Raw genomic sequence first — 22,366 nt, 5'->3', positions numbered from 1 at the left:
TACTTTGTGTGGCGTTGCGCAGGACGGCTTGTGTGTTGTACTACTGCGTGCCACCGGAAAACAGTGGGCGCGCTTTGTCGCGTTCGCGAATTGTGGAGCGCGTCCCGGTTGTAACGCTTTGCTCGTTGTTTTATTTGTGACGTGCCGCAGTCGGGGGGGGGGGGGGGGGGGGGGGGGGGGGGGGGCTCTATGCTAAATGTGGTTGGTTTAGGTTTGGTTTATGGGATTTAACGTCCCAATGCGACTCAGGCTATGAGAAAGGCCGTAGTGGAGGGATCCGGAAATTTCGACCACCTGAGGTTCTTTAACGTGCACTGACATCGCACAGCACACGGGCCTCTAGAATTTCTCCTCTAAAGAAATTCAGCCGCCGCGGCCGGGATCGAACCCGCGTCTTTCGGGTCAGCAGCCGACCACCATAACCACTGAGCCACCGCGGCGGTATGCTAAATCTGTCCATATTCACAGATGCCTGCGCATTGACCTTTAATGGCGCGTAAGAAGACACGTCTGTGTCGTAATGCGCCGTAAGAAAGAAAACTCCTCGAGTACACCGGTTTATCGATCACGGTGTTGTCCAGAAGGCTAAGGCACTCAGATGAGGGAGCACTTGAGACTGTTAGCGTGCCTCCTCCGTACTCTGTGGTGCGCGGCGAGCCCGTGGGAATAGGACTCTCTAATGGCGACGCCCATGGGGCGCGCACATCTTGTGCCGTTCTCTTCGTATTCTGCGCGGAAGTGGCCGCTTCGGTCGTGCGCACCTTTACGTTGGAGCCTCAGGTTGGCGTACACTCTAAACATTAATACACTTATATGGGAGTCAAGAAGGAGTAAGCTGCCCTGCAGTGCACTGTTTTTATAAAAGGGTGTGCGCGAGAGAACAACTTTACTGCTTTTTTACTCTTTTCTGTTTGGAGTGTAGCCGACGACAGCTGACCCATAGACGTCGCCTTGGCTGATACCGCACTTGCCGCTGCGTCAACGATTGCAGTGCGAAAGTAAAGGTGCAGCATTACAAAACAGATATTTGCGATTTATACATGGTAGCTTTCTGAAGCAGAATGATGCGGATAGCTGTGAAGAAGTGCTCGAGGTTGAGCTGGTTGGAACAGGCTCATTGCAAGACATTCCTAATAGCTTTCTGAAGCAGAATGACGCGGATAGCTGTGAAGAAGTGCTCGAGGTTGAGCTGGTTGGAACAGGCTCATTGCAAGACATTCCTAATAGCTTTCTGAAGCAGAATGACGCGGATAGCTGTGAAGAAGTGCTCGAGGTTGAGCTGGTTGGAACAGGCTCATTGCAAGACATTCCTAATAGCTTTCTGAAGCAGAATGACGCGGATAGCTGTGAAGAAGTGCTTGAGGTTGAGCTGGTTGGAACAGGCTCATTGCAAGACATGCCTAATAGCTTTCTGAAGCAGAATGACGCGGATAGCTGTGAAGAAGTGCTCGAGGTTGAGCTGGTTGGAACAGGCTCATTGCAAGACATGCCTAATAGCTTTCTGAAGCAGAATGACGCGGATAGCTGGGAAGAAGTGCTCGAGGTTGAGCTGGTTGGAACAGGCTCATTGCAAGACATGCCTAATAGCTTTCTGAAGCAGAATAACGCGGATAGCTGTGAAGAAGTGCTTGAGGTGGAGCTGGTTGGAACAGGCTCATTGCAAGACATGCCTAATAGCTTTCTGAAGCAGAATGACGCGGATAGCTGTGAAGAAGTGCTTGAGGTTGAGCTGGTTGGAACAGACTCATTGCAAGACATGCCAATAGCCTTCTGAAGCAGAATGACGCGGATAGCTGTGAAGAAATGCTCGAGGTTGAGCTGGTTGGAACAGGCTCATTGCAAAACATGCCAATAGCCTTCTGAAGCAGAATGACGCGGATAGCTGTGAAGAAATGCTCGAGGTTGAGCTGGTTGGAACAGGCTCATTGCAAAACATGCCCCTGCTTAGATTTATTTACTTATTTATTTACGTTACTCCTCAAAGCCAGTGGCATTACAGAGGAGGAGTGGCAAATATACAAAAAGAGAGGGAAAAATACAGTTGGTTGCATGAATGTTAAGAAGCACCTGAACATACAGTGTGCAGATTGACAGTAAGGCTGAGGTAAAGATGACAACCGTTCACGTTGTCGTCTTTTAACTGTGGCCCTATTGTCAGTCTAAGCTGCGCGCATCTTGCCTATAGGAGAGCTGTGATTGATTAGAAGGCGGCGGGAGCCTCTACGCAGCTGTCGCAGTTCGAGGCGGTATATGTAACGGAGGCGGTTCCTCCCCCTTTTCCTTTATATAGCGAGAGAACGTGTCCAGTGTGTGCGTCACGCCCATTCGGACGTGTCCACTCGGCGAACTCCTCCAGAACAGGGTCCCATTTGCTGGGTCCATTCGCCGCCGACGATTGATTTGTCCGAGTCCGGCGCGGAGCTCTCCGTTGCCGCACACCGGTATATCGCACGTGCGCGCGGTAGGCATCGCCGCGACGGCATTGATTGACCTTGTCCTGCTCTCGAGCGATCCCTCGCTCGTTGCGCTAAATAGTAGCCGCCGCATTGAGCGAGCATCGACTGCTGCCGCTTTCGCGGTGGCCGAGAGGCGCCGGCCATCGATCACACACGTCGCGATCGCCACGATCGCCGCTTGCGGCCGCTGTTGCAGCGCGATAAATATGCGCCGTCGCGCTGCCTGCTTCCAGTGCAGCGAGTGACGTCACCGCGCCCTGGTCGATGTGTGCGAGCTGTACGTTGCCCCCTCTGGCAGGAAGCTGAGCACACTCTGAACACGAACACGCCTGTGTGGGAGTAAAGAGGGAGTAAGGTGTCCTCTAGCGCAACCCACTTTTGAGAAAAGGATCGTGAAGTGCACGCTCAAGAGAAAGGACTAAAAGAAAAAAAAAATTCAGGGGGGCACTTTGTTGACCCCCTGATGCTTGTGTCCCTGATGTGTGCTTAAGATGTTAAGTACACAATTGTTTGTGAATCTTAAATGCTGGCGACACTGGAGGCCGTTTGGGAGGCATCCGTCCGATTCGACGCCTTTCTGCGAACACTCACTCTCCGGCGTTCTAGACCAGGAGAACTACGGATGCGTTGGCAGGAAGTAGAGTAGCCATTAGCACGCTCGGATGCGGAACGCAAGGATGGGGGTTCGCATCCCATCTTGCACAGACGTTTTTTTTTTCTGGTCTGACTAGAAAAAGCGTGACACCTCTGCTGCTAACCTTCTGTCGACAACGATGAGGCATTAGGACTAACAAGGGAGCCGGCCGTCCTGGCTTGACACGTGACTGGCGACAACTCTCTGTGCTCTGTTCGAACCCTCCTCCATGTATGGCACTTGTGGCGGCGGAGTCGCGAGGACTGTAGTTCGCCTCGAGTCTTTATCCTTCAGTTCGCCACATCAATCGCGATGGCCGAGGTGGGTATAAGGAGGTGCAACGCATCCCACCTGCTCGATAAATGAGTAGCGAGGGGGGTGGAACTCCGGCGGAACTGCTGCCGACAGAGCAGGACATGACGTCACGTCGTCATCAGGCAGACTGATCAATCTATCAATGGAGCCGCGCCTCCGAGCTGCGTCCTTCAGCAGCCTCCGTCGAAAGGAAGCGCAGGGAAAGAGCGGATATTTCATTCTCCGAGGACGGATGGGCTTTTTTTTTTTTTTTTTGCATCGCGGAGACCTCGCGTTGCCATAGTTCCACAAACACCACCGTCCTCCCCTGCCGTCGTCAAGTGGCTGTGGTCGTTAAGTGTGCTGCGCACGACGTGCTTGCTCTTCCGCTTACGTGTACGGTACGAACGTACCACGTCCCTATCCGTGACGTCACAGGCTGCCCTCATTTGCGCCGGTCTCGGTCTTAAAGACCCTCTATGGTCGCTGGCGACCTGGTCGATAGAAAACGTTTTGCAGGACGTAACAAGGTGGTGGTTCGGGCTAGTGGGTAGGTGTTATGTTCCATAGCGCAGCAAGCGCTTGTGTTTGTTCCCCGAGATCTTGCTGCGCTATGGAACATAGCTTTGCAAGAGCTGCGCGGAGCAGAATCGACGGTTTCTCCACTTTATGTCCTCCACGGCATCCGTACACCTTCGGAGAGCGGCGAAATAGTCGCACGTCTTTCGTGTCACCCCCCCCCCCCCCCCCCCCCCTTCCACCTCCTTCTCCGCGCCGCGTACTGCGGTATCGTGTCCCTGCCCCTACTCGAATCCAGTCTCCACCTGTTGTGCGCTGTCTCTGTTTTTCTGCGTGTTGTTCCCGCGGAGCATCTTTCCCGCTCCTCTCCTACGGCTGTCTCTCACTCGCTTTCCACGGAGGAGCGCCTCCTCCTCCGTCTACCGGACACGGCGGCCCCCGGAAAGGGGCCATTTGCGAGGAATGTCGGATGGATAAAGAAAAGAGCAGAGGGAAGGAGTGGTTTGGGGGTCTAAAGCAAGGGCAGCACCACACCACTCTTGCCTTTGACCCCCCTCCCAATAGCCAGCCGGGATGCGATGCACAGAAACCAGCCGCCAGTTACGTATTACCTCGCTTCCCTTTCCCCTCTTTCCGAACTCTCTCTGCGTTTCATGTGTGTGCGCCCTCCTCCTGAGAAAGACGAGCGCGTGAGAGTACGTGTACTCTCCGAGGAGCGATGGTAGGTCTCTTCGATTTGGCTTGCACTGGCTGTGCTAGTTCTGCAGCGGTGCCAAGCGGTCACGTGAGCGTGCAGCGCCAGTTCATCAAGTGCAGATACAGCCCGTACACTAGCGCGCACCGGCCATTGGCAAAACGAAGGCGCAAGTGCAGCCGCGCCATGCTGCACTACTTCCAGCACTACCTTCAGACCGAGTGCAAGGCGGCGAAGAACTCGTGCAGAACCAGGCCTGCACCTTGACAAAACGAGGAGAAAAGTGCAGAGGGCGCGCGCGGCACCGGAAAAACGAGGACGACGGTGCCGCACCCCTTGAACTGGTGCAGCTGGTGCTGCCAAATCGAAGTGTCTTCCTCCGTGCCCCGAGCGCCTTCTCATCAACGACTGGTCCCCGGCTTCCTCTGTCCTTCCACACTCTGGGCGAAAGCGGCAGGCCTCGCACACACACACACACTGCAGCAGCATCCACCTGGCTTTATCGCCGGGAGCTGCTGCGTTTCCAGTTTTCTCTTCTCTTTCGGAGGGCGACTTCTTTTTCTCCCATTCCCGCCGCTGCGCAGCAGTGTGTCCTGCCGCTTCCCGTTCCCGAGGGCCCCCCGCCGACCTGCCCCACCCCCTCCCCTCTCTCTCGCAGACCCCGCTACCGGGGCCCCCCGCTTTTTCAATCGAAGGAATGCGCGTAAAATGGGAGGAAGTTGGAAGTAGGAGCGCGCTGTTACGCGACCGCGGTCGTCGTCGCCGAAAAAGCAGTGTGCTCGTTCTCCTTCATTGAGGGGAGTAGGGAGGGCGTGGTCCTCGCCAAGGGGACGACACCTGTCTCTCTTATTTTCTTGCTCTGCTCGAGGTTGGGGTTCTGTCGACCGTGGTGGTGGTGGTGGCGGCGGCGGTGAGAGTCGGGCCAACATTCCTTGCAGCTCGCTGTCGAGCGGGAGGCGAAGGCAGGGAGGGGCCGGGTTGCGTCTAGAGTCGCTGGAAGCTGCGTGTCAACTCTCTCTCTCTCTCTCTCTCTCTCTCTCTCTCTCTCTCTCTCTCGGTGTGTTCCGTAGAGTCGCTTCAGCGGCTGGGCCGCCACGTATGGTAAAGTTCGCATCGTTGTTCGTTTCCAAGGTCCGCCGAAGGCAGCGCGACTGTAGAGTCACCGAGTCCTTCATCGGGTGCCAGGGTGCCTGGATGCACTCTCCATGGAGCGGGCTCTTTGAGGCATTCTAGTCCTTCAATGGGCCGCCGCGGTGGCTCTGTGGTTATGGCTCTCGGCTGCTGACCCAAAAGACGCGGGTTCGATCCTGGCCGTGGCGGTCACATTTCGATGGAGGCGAAATTCTAGAGGCCCGTGTATACTGTGCGATGTCAGTGCACGTTAAGGAACCACAGGTGGTCGAAACTTACGGAGTCCTTCACTACGGCGTCCCTCATAGCCTGAGTTGCTTTGGGACGTTAAACCCCATAAACCAAACCAAACCTAGTCCTTCAATGGGGCAAAAGCGGAGCATTGCGAGTGGGCGGATGAATCACGCACCGAGTCTGCCACCGTCCGTGAGGTACACTGATGCGAACGCATAGTGTACCGCATGAATCGCATTGATCGTCTGTGATTTTTTTTTTCCTTGCTGCCAGAAAGAACTCGCGGTATGGTGCGAGTAGCGAAGGTTACTACTGCGGCCGTTGCGCGATTCGGGCAACAGTAGCGATCACGGCTTTTCCTCTAGGCGCAGTGTTGCCCCCCCCCCCCCCACCCCACCCCCCCCCCCCCCAGTGAAAGGACTCGCCGCGGCGTCGTCACGAACGAGGAACTGTGCGCGCCGCACTACCTGCTTGACTTCCTCCCCATTTCCTCCTCGGCCCCCGCCTTCGTCCTTGTGTGCCGGTCGCGTGCGTGCCTTTTCCTTTCGTACCGTTTCGCGTGACGTAATGGCTTCCTTTATAACGTAGCGTAACGCAGCAGCGCTGCCACAAGCTACACGTCTGTGTCGATTCAGCTCACATTGTCGACCTGCCGCGATGGCTGAGTGGTTGATGGGTTCGGGTATACTGATGCTGAGTAACTCGGCTGCGGTGGCCGTGTTGTTTCGACGGAGGCGAAACGCGGAGCCCTCCACTGCGGCATCTCACTTCCTCTTCCATCCACTTCCTTGCGGCGTGGTTGAGGTGTCCTGTGAGAAGCGATACAGTTACTGCGCCGTTTCCGTTCCTCAAAAAAAAAAAAAAACATTTATTCATGCTGTCGGTTATCTTGTCAAGCCCGCTGTTGGGAACGGGGCCACACACCCACCGCTGGAACCAGTGTTAAAGATGGGGCTTCTATCCCACCGCTGGAACCAGAGTTGAAGACGGAGGGGTCCTGGAGATGACTAACTCGTTTAGCCCCACAGGTACCGGCTCCGAATGACGATGTCGGACTGCGTTATCGAGGAAACTGTACAGAAGGGTTTATTCTACATATTTACAGATGAGAATCGAATCGAATGCAATCCTCCGATCACACAACATCCCGTTAAATACGGTTCGCGTTCCCCAAATCCCTGACTAGGGAACTTAGGTCGAATAACGTTGTCCAATCGGATGGGCCATTGATGACGCTGGCGGTACCACCCCCGGCACGGGGCGGTGCTGAAGCTCTCTCGCTCTCTCACAGCTTGGGGGATGAGAAGGGGAAGACAGTCATCAAACACAGATGCGTCACCTTGACCACTGCCGCAAGTGTTCTGTGCGTTGCCTCCGTGGGAAAGCAGAATCCCGCAGTCTCCTCGCAGGTGGTTTAACCTTCTCGAACTCCCCCGCCGGATGGCCGAAGCACGAGACCCCTTCGACACAGCGTCTTTCAATTAGCAGCCTCGCTCAGCGTGACCTTGCGTAGCATCATCCCGTTCGGTGAGCCGAAGGCCGACTCGGCCAACGTATACCGCTGTCCGCCGTGCTTCATGTGCATCTCTGCTTCCAGCGTTGCTGCTGCTGTCCCAAGTTCTCGCCACATCGTTGCCTAACGACGACACTCGTTTGACAGTAATTTCTCCCAGGCCCGTGGGAGACAGCGTCCTTCGATCGGTTCGGAGGTTCGGTGATTTGGAGAGCAACAACCCCCGTCCGTCGTCGTCTATGCTTCTGCCGCCGGCGCCAGGTCTCGTTGTCCACTCTTAACACCGCTCTGCTGCTCGGCGCTGCAGGGTGCGGTGTAAGTAAATAAATAAAGTAAGTTCTGATCTTGACTAAAAAGACAGATTTGCAAGCTAGAAAGCATTACAGTGAGCCCTCTAGGACGTAGAGTATGCCGCTGACTCCGCCCGCCCCTTTCAATCTTCGTAGGGTTTTTCGTAAACTCCAAAACAAAAAAAAGAGAAAGAAAACATAGCAGTCTTGGTCTAAACTGACAGCTACATATATCCTCTTATCTTTTTCTCTTGTCAGTGCTCTCCCGTCGGCTGAGATCTTGTGATCGCAGGCAATGGCACATCTATTCGGTTCGGTCAAGAGATGAAAATGGTTTATGGGGGCTTAACGTCCAAAAGCGACTCAGGCTATGAGGGACGCCATAGTGGAGGGGTCCGTAAGGGTTCTTTAACGTGCACTGAGATCGTATACAGTACACGGGCCCTTAGAATTTCGCCTCCATCGAAATTCGACCGTCGCGGCCGGGATCGAACCCGCGTCTTTCGGGTCAGCAGCCGAGCGCCGTAACCACTGAGCCACCGCGGCGGCCAAGAGATGAATACGGCGTCATCGTTGCATTCTCATGGGTCGTGACATCATGATGAAGGTCATGTTTTGTGTCGCGCATAATGAGACGACACCGACCGTGTCCCTGAAAACCCCTGAAAATCTCAGAAAGCCGGTATCCGGGGAAGAGTGGTGCAGTTGACCGGAAAACGGATGATTCTCTCGTGCTGGCTTTGAAGTAATGCTCTCGTGGGACGTTTTATTCGTTGCCTGACTTTCGGTTTTTTTTTTTTCTGTGTGGAAGTCCTACATTGTTGTGGTGCTTATTCGGGCCCTGTTCGTGCTTGAGAGTGCCTGACAATTTTATGGGGGGGGGGGGGGACGGTTTTACGCGCTCGCTTACTTCACAGAAGAATCTACCGCAAGAAAAGCAGCCTGACGTGAAAATGGCGAACACTTCTCGACCGCGCGAAATGCATGCGGATTGCGTTTGTGTTGTTTGTTTGCCTGTTTACTTTTTTTCGTGTACGTGTGTGAGAATGGTGTTGCAAACCTTGGCAGTCGTCACGCATGCGCGGTCCGTGTGCTACGCGAGCGCACTCGTTTGCGTGGATAGCGCCGAGAGCCGCGTGCTTGATTGTTTGTTTATTCTTTTTTCTTTCCTGGGTCGCCTCCACACGTGTGTAACGCTCACTGAAATTTCGCTTTTTCTTTCTCTCTTTCGCAGTGCTGTGTGCCAAGAACCTGTGCAAGAAGGACTTCTTCCGTAAGTCTCGCCCCCTTTATTCTGTTTTTCGCTGTGTTTCTTTTTTTTTCTTTTTCCCTTGTTGAAGCATCAGTACAGCATGTCGCTACGAGGCTATGTGTGTTGCAGTATCCACTTCTCGTCAGTGTCGCCGTGGGTGTCGAAATATTGTCGCACTTTATGGCCTTTAGAAGTGGGTCTGCCCATGCTTAAATATGCATTGTGAATGGGAATGGGAACAGTCAGGTCATCGCACGCAAGGACGAATTTAGTTCTTATTTCGGCATCGAACTTTAAAATGTACAGATTCAAAAATTTGAGGTGTGCACGTATGTGGTGTTTAACGTCCCGAAGCTGCGCTTGGGGTTACGAGAAGGGGTGGAGTTTCTCGGTGTTTATTATTTAAAAATTGTGCGGACTATCAGTGACGTTTATTTCAGATACCAGTAGTGTTTTCTTTTTGGGCGAATATTATATTTACGCAGGCGTCATTGTTTTTTTTTTCTTTTGGTGATATAACGGGGCGTCTCCTGTGCTGTCCTGGGGACTTTTGTTGCCAAGCGCAGTCAGTGCACCAGTATTTAACGCACGAAGGGTCATATTTAGAGCCGTGCTTGTCTATTGAAATGTCTGTGAGGAGCACAACTCTGCGGCGACGACGCGACCGGGTGCAGTGCTGACCAGCTGCGCCTTCTGGCGGGAAATCTGGGCCCCTCCTTGCAGAGGGGAGCGACAACCGTTGTTCGGTTCGGTGGTGGGCGCCATTTTGTTTCTCAAGGTACTCGATGCCCTGCTCCCTGGTAGGTGCGTGCCCGAAACAAGACTGGTGCGCTTGAAAGCTGCGTTTGGACGGTCTCTTGCTCTATATAGACAACCGAAAGTGCGGCCTCTCGAATAACATTGCGTCGCCGTGAAATGGAGGCCGGGAAACAAAATGGCGTAGCGAGGGGGAGAGGTCATTGTGCCACCGTCTCCAGACCGGGTGACATGATTATTACCATGCGCTTGACGACGCGCCGTCGTGGTCGTCGTCATCTCGAGGGGCGTCGTGCATAAAGTACTTGCGACTGACTGGCAGAGAGGCAGTTCTCGGAAGAGCGACTGCGGCGGAACGGTGCAGCGCTGTCTGGAGTGGCTCCAAAAATAGAAAATAAATTTGTTCAGAGTAGTACACCGCATTCCTTTTTCCACTTGGCAGCCTTGGAGGGAAAATGGCCACCGCCGCAGTCGCGTAATGTTTGCCGGCGCAGCGAGCACCGCGGTTCTTTCTTTCTTTCTTTCTTTCTTTCTTTCTTTCTTTCTTTCTTTCTTTCTTTCTTTCTTTCTTTCTTTCTTTTGCTGAAAACGGGCAGTGGCTTAGCAAAGTACCATTGCTGTCTCATCCGGAACGAGAATCGCTGTACAATAAGCTGCCGTGTGAACTAGTTTCTTCTGAAGGTACTTTTTTTTTTCTCTGGGGTCTGTTGTGTAAACTGCGCGAGTCTTCTCTTTTATTAACGACGCTTCTGAAAACAAAAAAAAAAGAAAATATCAAGTTGGGGGAATGTAGCGCGGCTTTGTGGAGCACTAGGTTGGGTTGTCGAGTCCCAAAACCGACAGATTCGCATCTACTCGTAAGCCTCGACTCCATGGGGACTTCCGAGGCGTATTCGCGCCGCGCGCATGCCGGAGGTGCGCATGCGCGGGGAAGCAGACGCGAGCGCGCAGGCAGTTCGGTATGACGTAACCACCTTGGAACCCCATTTCTATTTCGCAAACAAAAAAAAAAGCAGGTATGCGCGCCAAACCTCGGGCACCGCTGCTTCAGGAATGTATTCGCCTCCTGTTTGTCCGCAGAGAAGCCACTGTATTCTGTCGGAATTGTCTCCTTCGTTTGGTACTTCTTGCTGGTTTGCAGATTCTCTTATTGGCTCGCAGGTTCTCCCAAGCTTCAGCATATATGACGTGCCCTCCTTTCTAGGTGGGCCGCCGCGGGCGCCGTTTTGTTGCCCAAGCAGTAGGCGATAATCCCTTTAGACGCGTAAGCGGCCTATAGCAGTGCCACAGCGTGCTACATAGCAGTGCTCCATAGGGAACAGAATGGCGTTCCCTGTCACGCCGCCATATTGCTGGCTGGACTATTACGTGTGTGCAACACCTGTGTCTCTGCAGTTCAGAGGACATCGCACTGGTTAACAGGCCGGGAGTAATCTCATCGGGATAACAGAGCAGAGCACCCGTATATGTATGTAGTATGTACTGTCTTGTTGAAAAGTCTTGAGGCCGAAGGCTTTTTCGCTTCAGCCCCATAGTAGAGCCATTACGGCACTATTAAAGACCGAATGACCTTGAAATGTTAGCAGGTTTCTTCTGCATGTAGAGAAGCTTCCTGTTTGACTTGTGTTTTGAATGATATACGCTACACGGAGCATTATAGGGACATTTATTTCGCTGCATGTGAACGCTGTGGCCTTAGGACTTTTGACCAAGACTGTATACGCGGATGTCGAAACACCTCCGCCTGTCTAGAGTCTTGCAAACCTGTTCCCTTCAAATACGCACTTCGGTGCTGTGCGTTGTTTGCACGCGGGGCTGGGGCCCGGCGAGGTAACCATGCGTGAGGTCCGAAATGCGGACACCAAAGCCTCCCTTCAGCTGTGTGGGGTCCTCTTTACATATAGCTTCACTAACAGGGAAACTGTGCTTTATTTTACATTTTTTTTAAATAATTATTTATTATTTACCACAAGACATATGAAATGTCCCTTTAACCAACTCGAACGAACGTTCCTGACTGGTCCAGGGGCAGCGTGTCCGGTTCACGACTAAAGGGGTAGGGGTTCGAGCATATCGGCTCGACCGTTTTTCTCATCAGCGCAGTTGCTTTTATTTCTTCAGGAGCAGTATAATGATAGTGAAAAGACGTCGCGACCCTCTAGACCAATGAGGGATTGTGTAGTGACGTCGTCATGTTGCACTATATGGTCAATGTGGGGTGTTACGTTAGGCCCCATAAACCACCATGTGACCCCTGACGTCAACGCCAAATATGATCTTGCTATGATTTTGAGTTTCGCTGGCCACCGCACGAGGCCACTGTGCTATCGCTGTAGCCATGGTCACGCCTCGTGTTAAGCTGCAACACACTCTCGCGCTGTCCACCGAACATATCGTCGTACTTCCCAACTTCCATCTACGGCGTGAACAGATCAGAAAAGCCTGCCCTCGATCTGAATGTCGTCAGATGTGCCGACGACCCAGAAAAACGAAACCATGAGCCAAGCAGGATAAACATATCCTTTCCCCCTTCTAATCGGTTTGAATACGTTAAAACCGTGCAACATTTTTTTTTCTTCAGCTCTGCAGAGTCTCTTCTGTAATTAATGGACTGAAGGAACCACGCCGGAATCGTTGGGAGGGGGTTAATTACAATAAGTAGCTAAAATGACCACAAAAGATGCTTTACTGCGAGCAGAGACTGTCCGCTGCATTATCGGAGAGCTGAATCTGGGTGTGGGCTTATGTAGCGAGCGCGATTATTATTAGGACGAAAACACGGACAGAAGGGATTGTAAGGAAGGATGCCGCAGGGAGTCTGATTGAAACGAGAAATTTAACGCGGAAAAAACAACGAAAAACTGACAAGTCCGAAGAAATGCGATGCATTCTGCCCCCTCTGCCTTTCTCCCCACCCCCCTTTTTTAATCGTCTAGAATCACTCTTTGCGTTCACGCTGAACCCATCGGGTAGAACTGAGAATGAAGGTTGCGATAATGTATCGAGTTCTTCCCGTTCGCTCTCCCCCCCCCCCCCCTCCTTCCGCTCCGCTCCACCTCCCGAGCTGGCTCCAAACAGCGAATGCGCGAAACGAAAACAAAGAAGTGTGCGCGTTCCATCTCGTCTTCCCAGAACGGAAGCCACCGGGCTGTGGTGTCGGAAAGAAAAAACAGTGTAGCATGTGCGGTCGACGCTCAGCTTCTTTTTCTTTCATCTCTCTCGCGTCCTCCTCTTAATCCCTCCCGATTTTGCGTTGATTGCCCCGTGTGTGTGTGTGCGTGTGCGTGTCCCTTTTTCTCTCCCCCCCCCCTCTCTCTCTCTCTCTTCGGCATTCCCTGCTTCCGGAGGAGCGCTTCGGAAAGATGGCACCGCCGCCCGAGGAAGGAGCGGAGATGTGGAGGGGGGGGGGGGGGGGTCAGGAGCGTCTTTTTCTCACGAACCGATCCTGCAGCGCCGGCGCTCCTATCGTCTTTGCGCGGCTGGTCGGTCGCATTGCGCCGCGATGTATATATGCACGTAGTACGGTTCCCTCCTCGTTGGGAGAGTCGCCCCCGTGGTGGTGGTTCTTCGTCGGAGCTGGTCCCGCGGTGGTTGCGAGGCAGGTTGCGTAAGGGAGGGGGGTGGGTTGAGCCGAATAGGGGGCTCGGCTGGGGTGTACCGGACATTCCCGCGCTGGAGGGCTGGCGTAGATTTAATTTCCGTTTTGTGCGGACTCTCTCTCCCCCCCTCCCTCTTCTCTCTTTCTCCTCTCGGCGGGGTTTGCGGTGGTTGTGGTGGCATGCCGTCCGTTGTTTGCTTTGTTGTCTGCGTGGTGCCCGCAAAAGGAAGCGGCGCGGTGGTTGCGGCGAACGAAGGCGTCCGATGACCCCCCCTCCCCCACCCCCCTTTCCTCCTCGTTTTCTGGGCCCGTGCCGGACGGGTGACGTCACGCCCGGCCGCGGATTAAAAGCACGGCGGCGGCACGCCGGCCGGCCGGCTGCGTCTCCTAATGAGCACATCACCCCCTCCCCCCCCCCTTCCCCCTCCCTCATTTCTTCCCCCCTGTGCTGTAGCCACTGTCACTGCTATGCTGCTGCTCCGTCATCTTTTGTTTTGTTTATTTTTTATTGCGCCACGGGTTCTCGTCCGCCACATGACGCCTCGTACGTCGTTGCAGAGGGGGCGCGATGAAGTCGTCGCTGTCATCGTCCGCAGCGGGCTCGCATGCTTGCTCTCTTTTGTTTTATTTGTTTCTATACGGCCAGAGGGGTTTCCTTTACGGCCGGCAGGTCGGACGAACTGACATTCGTTTAAAGTTGGGGCTGTAGCGCGTGTGGTTCGTCCGCCGACCGAAGGTCACGGAGTGTTGCTATCTTGACAGCGAGTCGCCCGTGGCGAGTTTTGTCCTTCCCGAAGTGGCCACATTGGGGAGAAATGGCTGACGGATTTCAGCGCCTTTCTTGTGGCGGGAGGTCCCGGTAGAAGCCCGTGACGCCACCTTCCTCTTCCAGTTGTGTACGATTTCTAGAGGAAATCGGATTCCTACAATGTCTTTCGTAAAGGTGAACAGTTGCCGTTGGGCTTTCTTTCGCTGTGTGCAGTTTGTATGTCACTCGTTTTTCGAATAGTCTACTTGGGCGTTCAATACTTCACCGGTGTCACTTGGGGTGGTGTATAACTCTCATCACTTAACCGCGCACATTTCTGCATTTCCTTGAGCTCAGCCTATTTTCAGACTGGGGCGGTTTTTATTTTCGATGCCCTTGTGCCAATAAAAATTGACAGTGGCTTAGCTCAGCTATGCCAGGATATACGTAGCGTGAGGTGCGCAGTCTCGATCAGAGGCGAGTGCGCGGCTGTGACGTCACTCGGCTCCTCGCGCATGCGCACAAGTGGCGCCGAAGGCCCACAGCGAAACGGCGAGTCTGCGGGTAATGTAGCTCTCGCTACAAAACGTGCGTACAGTGCGCGCTTGATGATGACGCTGTTGCGATTATTGTTAAATTTTAGATGGAAGGGGTGTAGGTAAAAAGGGAGAATGCACGCAGCCCTGTAACTGCCTCCGTCAGGCGCTGAAACACCGCAGCGGGACTGTGCTAGGGAATGGGAGTTATAGGATAGGACAGTGGAGGGTGTCCCGAGAGGATGAAAGATATAGGTGCTCGCTATTGTTGTCCGTGCACATGCGTATTAAAGACAGCCGTACAGTGGGGACGCCGGACAATTGGGTCTACGGTGGTGGTGGTGCAAAACATTTAGCGTCTATTAAACCTCTACAGAAAGGCGATTGGGGTAAGGCTCTATCGGCCCCTTCCCCTAACAATACTAGGTGGAGCCCCTATTCCGGGGCCCCATTGGCAAGCAGCGCCGCCCGCGTCCGTTGAACCAAGGCCTTCGGGGTCTTTAGGTCTTGTACGGAAATCTTGCGTCCAAGCCACCGAACGTGTGCCTCCTTTAAGAATCTGCTGTAGATCAGGGAGTGGTGTTACACAAATGTCGGTACCCGTAGGCCAGCCGCGTCCCCCCCCCCCCCCCCTCGATGACATCCCAGCCAGTCCCCCCCCCCCCCGCGGTGGTGTCGGCGGAGCGTATCACAGCATTCCGCGTTCATGCCGGCCAGCTGTCCCTTCTGGTCTTAGGCTCCTCCAGAGGTCTTCTCCCTCGGGGCCCTGCTTGTGTTGTAATGCGCCGCCCGCGGCACCATCGCCAGCTGCTCGTCCAATACCTCAGTGGCAGCTGGCGACTGTACTACATGTGCTGTGCGAGTGCAGTCAACGCCCTCGTCCTCGCTCCGGTGCGCACACGCAGACATCCTTTGCCTCTTCCGTGTGGCTACAGTGCACTAGAAGGGGGCAGTGGGCTCACTCGCCGGCACATGCTATGCGGAGCGGTGGCTCCGCGAACGTCGACGATATGTGCTTCTCCGAGAGGCCGAGCGGCGGCGCTGGTGTCGGCTTCAATGTAGCAGATGGTAGAAGCAGCGGCCCGCGCGCTCATTTCCCTCAGCTACCTCAGCTCCGCGCAGCTGCGTTTGTTTGCGGTGGACGTCGTCGCGTGGGTTTTTTCGTGCAGTGTTTTTGGCGAGCACAGCATGAAGTTATAAGTGTGCTTTTGCAGGGACTGGGCTGTGCCGCGACATCGGCAAAAACACTGTTACGCGCCTGGGTGCCAAACGGGCTACGTTTATGTCAAGGGTGAACCGAAACTTTCTTTGTTTGGCGTCTTGAAGGATGAAAACAGGCGGCAAGAGTGGGAGAAGAACCTCCACAGAGCCCCTGGACGACACGAGCGCAGTATACGAGCTCCATTTCGAGCCGCGTTATAAGGGATTATGTAAACGTAATCCAAGGCAAAGAGGTGAGGATAGCACGCGTGGAGCCGATTCTGCGCGCCGATGCCGTGCCATCCAGTCTTCCTAATTTGCCGACATACGTTACTAAGAAGCCGACACTGCCCGTGTGATAATGCTGCTGCCGTGCAGTCTTCTCGCACCGAGAACTCAGTTGATACGCAAGAAAACAGCTTCGATCGCCAAGTCCTTTCGCGAACAAGCCGTCAAAAATACCCACCAGCGTGTACGTCTTCCGCTTGCGATGTTTTAAATCAGTTTTATTTCAATTTAGAAATGCCATCAGCATACTGGAGCAAACATAGTTTTCCCGGCCACGCCGATGTCGTGTACTGCACGGCCGTGTTGACCTCCAATGCAGAAGTGCTCTCCGAGAAGGTCGGTTACAGTTCCCATGCTCCTTCCCTCACAGCAAAAATTATTAGTTTTTATGTTGTCACACGTCTGCATTTTTATGTGAAAGGAATTAAGAGCGACAAGGCAGGAGAGCGGCCGAGGGCCAAACAGCTCGAGTTGAGCCGTTGCACAAGATGCTGCGTGACTCATTGGCCGGCTGTTGAACTTCACTTGTTTGAAATAAAAGCTTCGTGTAAGCAACAAACAGCCCTGTTATCTTTATTTTATTTACTCTTATATTGCTGTAGACAAGCATGTCACGATTGTAACTGCATGGTTGTTAACAAATGCAGAAGTATACTGTCACACGTGAAACAACGTTGGTTAAACAGTGAAATATTTAAGCTATATATGCAATTTCATTTTGGCAAACCAACCTCATAGCATGCCTGCTTTTTTTTTTGAGCTTGACTAGGAGGTATGACTACCAGACATAATCTTCATACAAAATTATATTGGGTTAGTGCAACACGATATGAAACGGTATATTTCATCTCCCACACTATAATTCAAGATTTCTACTATATATTTTTTTTAATGGTTGCTTGATAATTTGGAACATTTTAAGGCCCTTTCTGCACAAGCAAAATCCGTCGGCGACGCCTTATTTGGTTAAAATGCCTCGCGGTTAGGATAAGCAGCAAGCCGATCGAGTTGCCCTCGTCCTTTTACGCAAGTTACTAAGGTGGGAAATATCATGTGGCCTAAAAAATGCGCTGATTGCTAAAGAAATCTAAAGACTCTCAAGTGTTTTAAAATTAAAGTCAACAAGTCTGTCGACGGCTTGAATTGAAATAAACAGAACCGCCAGGAAATGAGAGCTCCAGGCAAAGTTCCCATTGAAGTTGCCTGTGGCGCCACCTCTCGGATGCGACGCTGACTGCGTCAGAGGAGCGGGTGAGTAAGCCCACTGCCCCCTTCTAGTGCACTGTAGTGTGGCCCACGACGGGCAACTGGTCCTGGCGTGCGTTAAGACCAGGATGAAGGGGTAGAGTAACCCCCACTTACCATCCTTCCCGTTCTCGAGCAGCCTGTATAACTGGGTGCCCCGCGGCGACTTCGCCTAATTCGCTTCGACAACGTGTCCGGGTAGTCGTCTAGTAGTGGACGATGCGCCGTTAACCTTGCGTGTAGGGTATACGGAGATGACACACATTTGAAGGAAGCGGACAGTCGCCGAGACGGCGGAAAGCGCGGGAAAATGTGCTTTATTCGTTTTTTATTTGTAGCGTTTATTAAGGAAATGATTTTATGAGTGAAATAAAATTGATTAGACGGAAGAAAAAAATCAACCGCACGCCGTCAGTGAGATCCGAACCCGCGACCTCCGCATGTCGCGTATGCGGTGCTCTATACCAACTGACATATCGCGGCGGCTGTCGAGTGTTCTACTTGCTGTGCTATTTATGTTGCATGTAACCTAATGTTAATTTCGATTATAGTTAGCTTCGTTAATATGTGTCATAACGAGCCCCTCACCTCGCGACTCTTGTCCGCTCATTACCATATGTAGCAGGTGTCCCATCTAAAATGAAACCAAGCTTTTAAAACACACGGGAGTGTTCTAGCCCCAGTGCAACCAACTGAGATCTGTTGAGGGTCACCTGGGCTATTCTGCAGTATATTTCGTTCTCCAAACTTTGTTAATTACCAAGCACTAATTAACTAACTTTTTTAGTTATTGGCTTCAGGAACGAATTAAGTTTCAATACATAACTTGTAGATCGTCTTGAAGAACAGCTGACTTAAATGCTTGCACGAAGCTACCGTTTGCGTAAAGTAGTTTTTTTTTTTTTTTACAGGCCTTAGACCATAACTCGCACAGTAATAATAAAAAAAGGTTCCACGGGACAACGGTGCCACTTTAACGTCCCGAGACGCGTATGTGAGGAGAAAGTCCGCTTTTTTCGGGAGGGCTCTCCCCGACGAGGCTTTGCGTACTCTCCGGGGCCGAGGTGCGAGCCAAAAGCTGGTCACGTGATAGCTCGCTTTGAAGGAAAATAAATACGTAAATCGTGCCTTGGTGAAAACAGCGCTGCTAGCGGTTTTTTGAGACGGTCTGCAACTTCTGTATTGACGCTGTGTTCCTCAAGGCAATAATGAAAAAGTTAGCTGCCAATAATTAAAAAGTTAGCTAAAGTTAATTAAAAATTAGTAATTATTGATCAGTTAACTTGGAATAACGAGCAAAATACTGCAGACTAGGCCACGCGACTCTGGGCAACCCTCAGTTGGTTTCACGGGTCTAGGACACTCTTTCTATATTAATGGCTCGCTTACAGTTAGCTGGGACACCTGGTATGTATATAGCTGCACAAAGGAGACTCGTAGTACTGGCTCTCGGAGGTGCGGGAGGTTTGCTGTGAGATCGGCCATCGTGGAGTAGGCTATGAATAGGGTATAACCAATTACCGGGGGAAGGAGTATTTTTTTTTATTTTATTTGGAATACTGCCAGTCTCTGGTTGAGACCTTAGCAGGGCATTACATCTGTTATAGCAAAGGATATAACATTTCTAAAAGCGGCTGTGCAAAGTACAGCTATAATCTAGAGAATTCATAGCACAGAAAAACTGAAAAGAAGTTGGCTCAGTGGTAAGGCGCTCGTCTACCGATCCGAAGTACCCGGGTTCGAAACCGACCGCGGCGGCCGCGTTTCGATGGAGGCGAAACGCAAGAGGCGCCCGTGTACTGTGCGATGTCAGTGCACGTTAAAGAACCCCAGGTGGTCGAAATTATTCCGGAGACCCCCACTACGGCACCTCTTTCCCTTTCACTCCTACCTTCCTCCCTTCCCTTACGGCGCGGTTCAGGTGTCCGCCGAGATGTGCGAGACAACATACTGCGCCATTTCCTTTCCTCAGAAACCAATTTACCAAGTTTGACAGATGTGCACGAGTAACTTAAAGAAAACAAAACATGCTAGTTCAGAAACATTAACATTAACATTAAATGCATGGCCGCAGTGAGCGGCCTTTGCCCTCTGCAGTCAGGCAGGTATCGAAGGGCACGTATCCCCCCCCCCCCCCCCCCCCCCCTCCCCCTGGTTTCCTAGGGTGTGGGTGCAGGGCATCACATGCCTTCTTGTGCCTCTTCCGAAAAAAAAAAAAATCCTGACGCCCCTGCCTGTACCGATAGATAGTATAGATAGTACAGGCCGCGTTCTAATGACAAAGACGGCTGCTTTCGGTGAAAGCGGAACTCACTACACGCTACAGAAAAAGGCAAAAAAAAAAAAAGACGAAACGTGCGTATCGTCGCCATCGTCCAAGCAAGCTGCGGCACTGCGTCAAGACAGTATCGACGAGAAGCTCTCTTAATGTTTGTTCGCGCTCGAAGCCGACGGCGCGCACCCGGCCTTATCACTTTGTTTGTGACTCGAGATTCGACCGGATTTCTGGGGAACGATTGCGGCTATATACGCGCGGGAGCCGATGTTCGAGATTGTCGTAGGAGGTGCTCTGTTCCGCACCCTATACCCCGAAAGTTGTGCGTCACATTTAAATCGAGAGCGGCGCCGGTGATTCTTATCTTCGAGCACTGCCAAGGGCACTTGCGGCTATCGACGCCGCCGAGTTGCCTTACTTTCTGCGGGTACAAGACTTCCCAGAAAATGGTTTGTTAGAATCGTTTAGAAGGGCTGTTTTGTAGGCCTGTTGGTGATCCATACTTCAAGAAATGCTTCGGCGTGGCAGACAAGGACGAAACGTGAAAACACACCACAGAGCGCCATAGTAGAATCGTTTAGCTCTTCTCCAGCCTGCCGGACTGACGCGTCTCCCCGCGTTGCTGCAGTTGCGAATCACTGAGGCCAGGCTACACCGCGGTTTTGACCAGGGATCACGGAGTCCAGCTGCTCGGTCATGACGTCTTGAGTCTGAATCGCATTGCAGGAAAATTCTTAACTCTAATGTTCTCAGTGAAAACTGGTTCTCTCGCTGCTGGAGAAACGTAAACAAAGCTAGAAATATCCGCGCAATTGGCTTTCAATCGCAACGAACTAAAGATGGACGCAGAGTGCCCCTTCACCCTGCCCGAAGGTGGTGCTGGCGATGAGTAATGATTGTAATAACGGGTGACCTCCGAGCTGTGCAGGTTTCGTTCGCAGCCGAAAGTATACGCGCTCGATCGGCTGGCGGAGGCGTATACTGTTTTACGTATTGCCTTAAATACTTCTAACGCTGCCCGCGTTGGGAGGACTAAGAATTGTCTATAGACTTCCTATAGACTTCTTATAGACTGTATTGCCTTCATATAGACATTTACTTTTTTCTCTCCGTAATTTATAGGCTTCAGTAAAACGGCGAGTTGATCGAGTTGGTACATCTTGAGGAAAACAGCGCAGGAACAGGGACAAGAAAAAATAAGACGACGGGACAGGCGCTAGCAACTGAAGGTTTATTGCACGGAACATAGAAAATATACTCTCTTAACAACCAGGACCACGCATGATCTACGCGAACAACACTGATAAGATGTCACAATCAGTCAGGATGTTCCAGAAACGATATCTCACAGTCATGAACGAGGACGGATGGGGTGCTTACGCATGTGTCGCGGTTTTTCTGAATATGAAATGCTTCGCTGATTTCCCTAGTTAATCTATCTTTGTTATTGTACAAGACCTTTGTGTTGTTAAAAAGTGGACTGCATGGTTGAGCAGCAGGCGCGGAGGTGTTACTATATACACCCTATACACCACACCCTAGGCTGTCTAAGTGTAATAAAAGTTTATAATCTCTAGATAGTCTATAGACTATTTAGAGGGTGTGTATTTCCTATATTCTGTAGGATTTGCACATAAAAAGTCTATAGACTATACTGAAAAAAGTTGTGGCCATAAGTCTATAGATTGTCTATGGACTGTCTAAAGGGCTTGTATTGCCTATCGACTACTCTACAGGATTTGCATATAAAAAGTCTATAGCCTCTATTGACTGAAGTCTACGGACACTCTGTAGACTGTCGAAGAAGTCTTAGTGAGGGACGTGTTCGCTGCCTCCCCCGTTCCAAGCCAAGGCTGGCGCGGCAACGCGAAATCGAGCGATAAACAACCGCCTGGTTCGTGGGCGTTCGAGCTGGTGGCCGTGGTTCGGAGCTTGCTACGCCGGCATGCGGCGCGTGGGCTTCCCCTGTGCGTGGGTATCTGGTCCGCGTGCTGGCTGAGCTTGACTCCCGTCCTCTGTGGACGTTTACGCCCGTGCGGCTCGTTGGCGAAGCAGGCGTCCGATCTAAGCTGGAAGAATTCAATAAGGGTTGCTTTCTGTATATCATACCTTGCTGTGCGCGCTTCACTCTCTGCTGTGGAGTTAAAAGAACAAGAAAAAATTGCGTGCACACTTTGGCAACTAAAGTGTTGAGAGGCGAAAGCCGAGGACGCTATGCCGCGACGACTTCCGGTGGATGTGACGTCACACCGTTCCAGTGGCTATATCGATACCCAAATTGTATATCTCTCGGGGATCTTAAGTGTTGATTACGGTTTGCTACACACATTTTCCCATCTAATTTGACACAAATCCGACGTTTTTCCGACCATTCTGTGACAATCGTCACCATGCCGTGACGACTTCCGGGAGGAGGGGGGGGGGGGGGTAGGCGTAACAAACTCCTGTATTGTGGGGCTTAAGGGAGTGTTTGATACAGTGCACGTCAACAACGAGGCAGTGTGCAATCTAAGCAGGAAGGATTAATAAGGGAGTAAACTGTCCTCGGGCGCACATCCTTTTATAAAAGGGAATGGGTTGACAACATACTCCCCTTTTTATGCCCATATGGGCATAGTGGTGCGTAGAGTGTAGCGTGGTGAACTGCCCTGTCAACGGCGCTCGATCCCGCCGTGGAAGAAACTATACAGTGCATGACCGCGC

General features: G+C 52.2%; 1 protein-coding gene across 1 annotated transcript in view; it reads left to right on the top strand.

Annotated features, from left to right (window-relative positions):
• The window catches only part of LOC149347843 (E3 ubiquitin-protein ligase SMURF2-like), a 133,942-nt gene that overhangs the window by 50,475 nt on the left and 61,101 nt on the right, over positions 1-22,366 (top strand). The window contains exon 2 of the mRNA XM_089587557.1: positions 9,000-9,038. Within this exon, the coding sequence (XP_089443683.1) occupies positions 9,000-9,038 (39 nt within the window). The remainder of the gene's footprint in view (positions 1-8,999; positions 9,039-22,366) is intronic.

Source organism: Amblyomma mixtum, chromosome 4, assembly GCF_055824585.1.
Source record: "Amblyomma mixtum isolate Tamu chromosome 4, ASM5582458v1, whole genome shotgun sequence".
Taxonomy (NCBI): Eukaryota; Metazoa; Arthropoda; class Arachnida; order Ixodida; family Ixodidae; genus Amblyomma; species Amblyomma mixtum.
The sequence above is the reverse complement of the archived record's forward strand: the minus strand, read 5'-3'. Positions and strand labels throughout refer to the sequence as shown.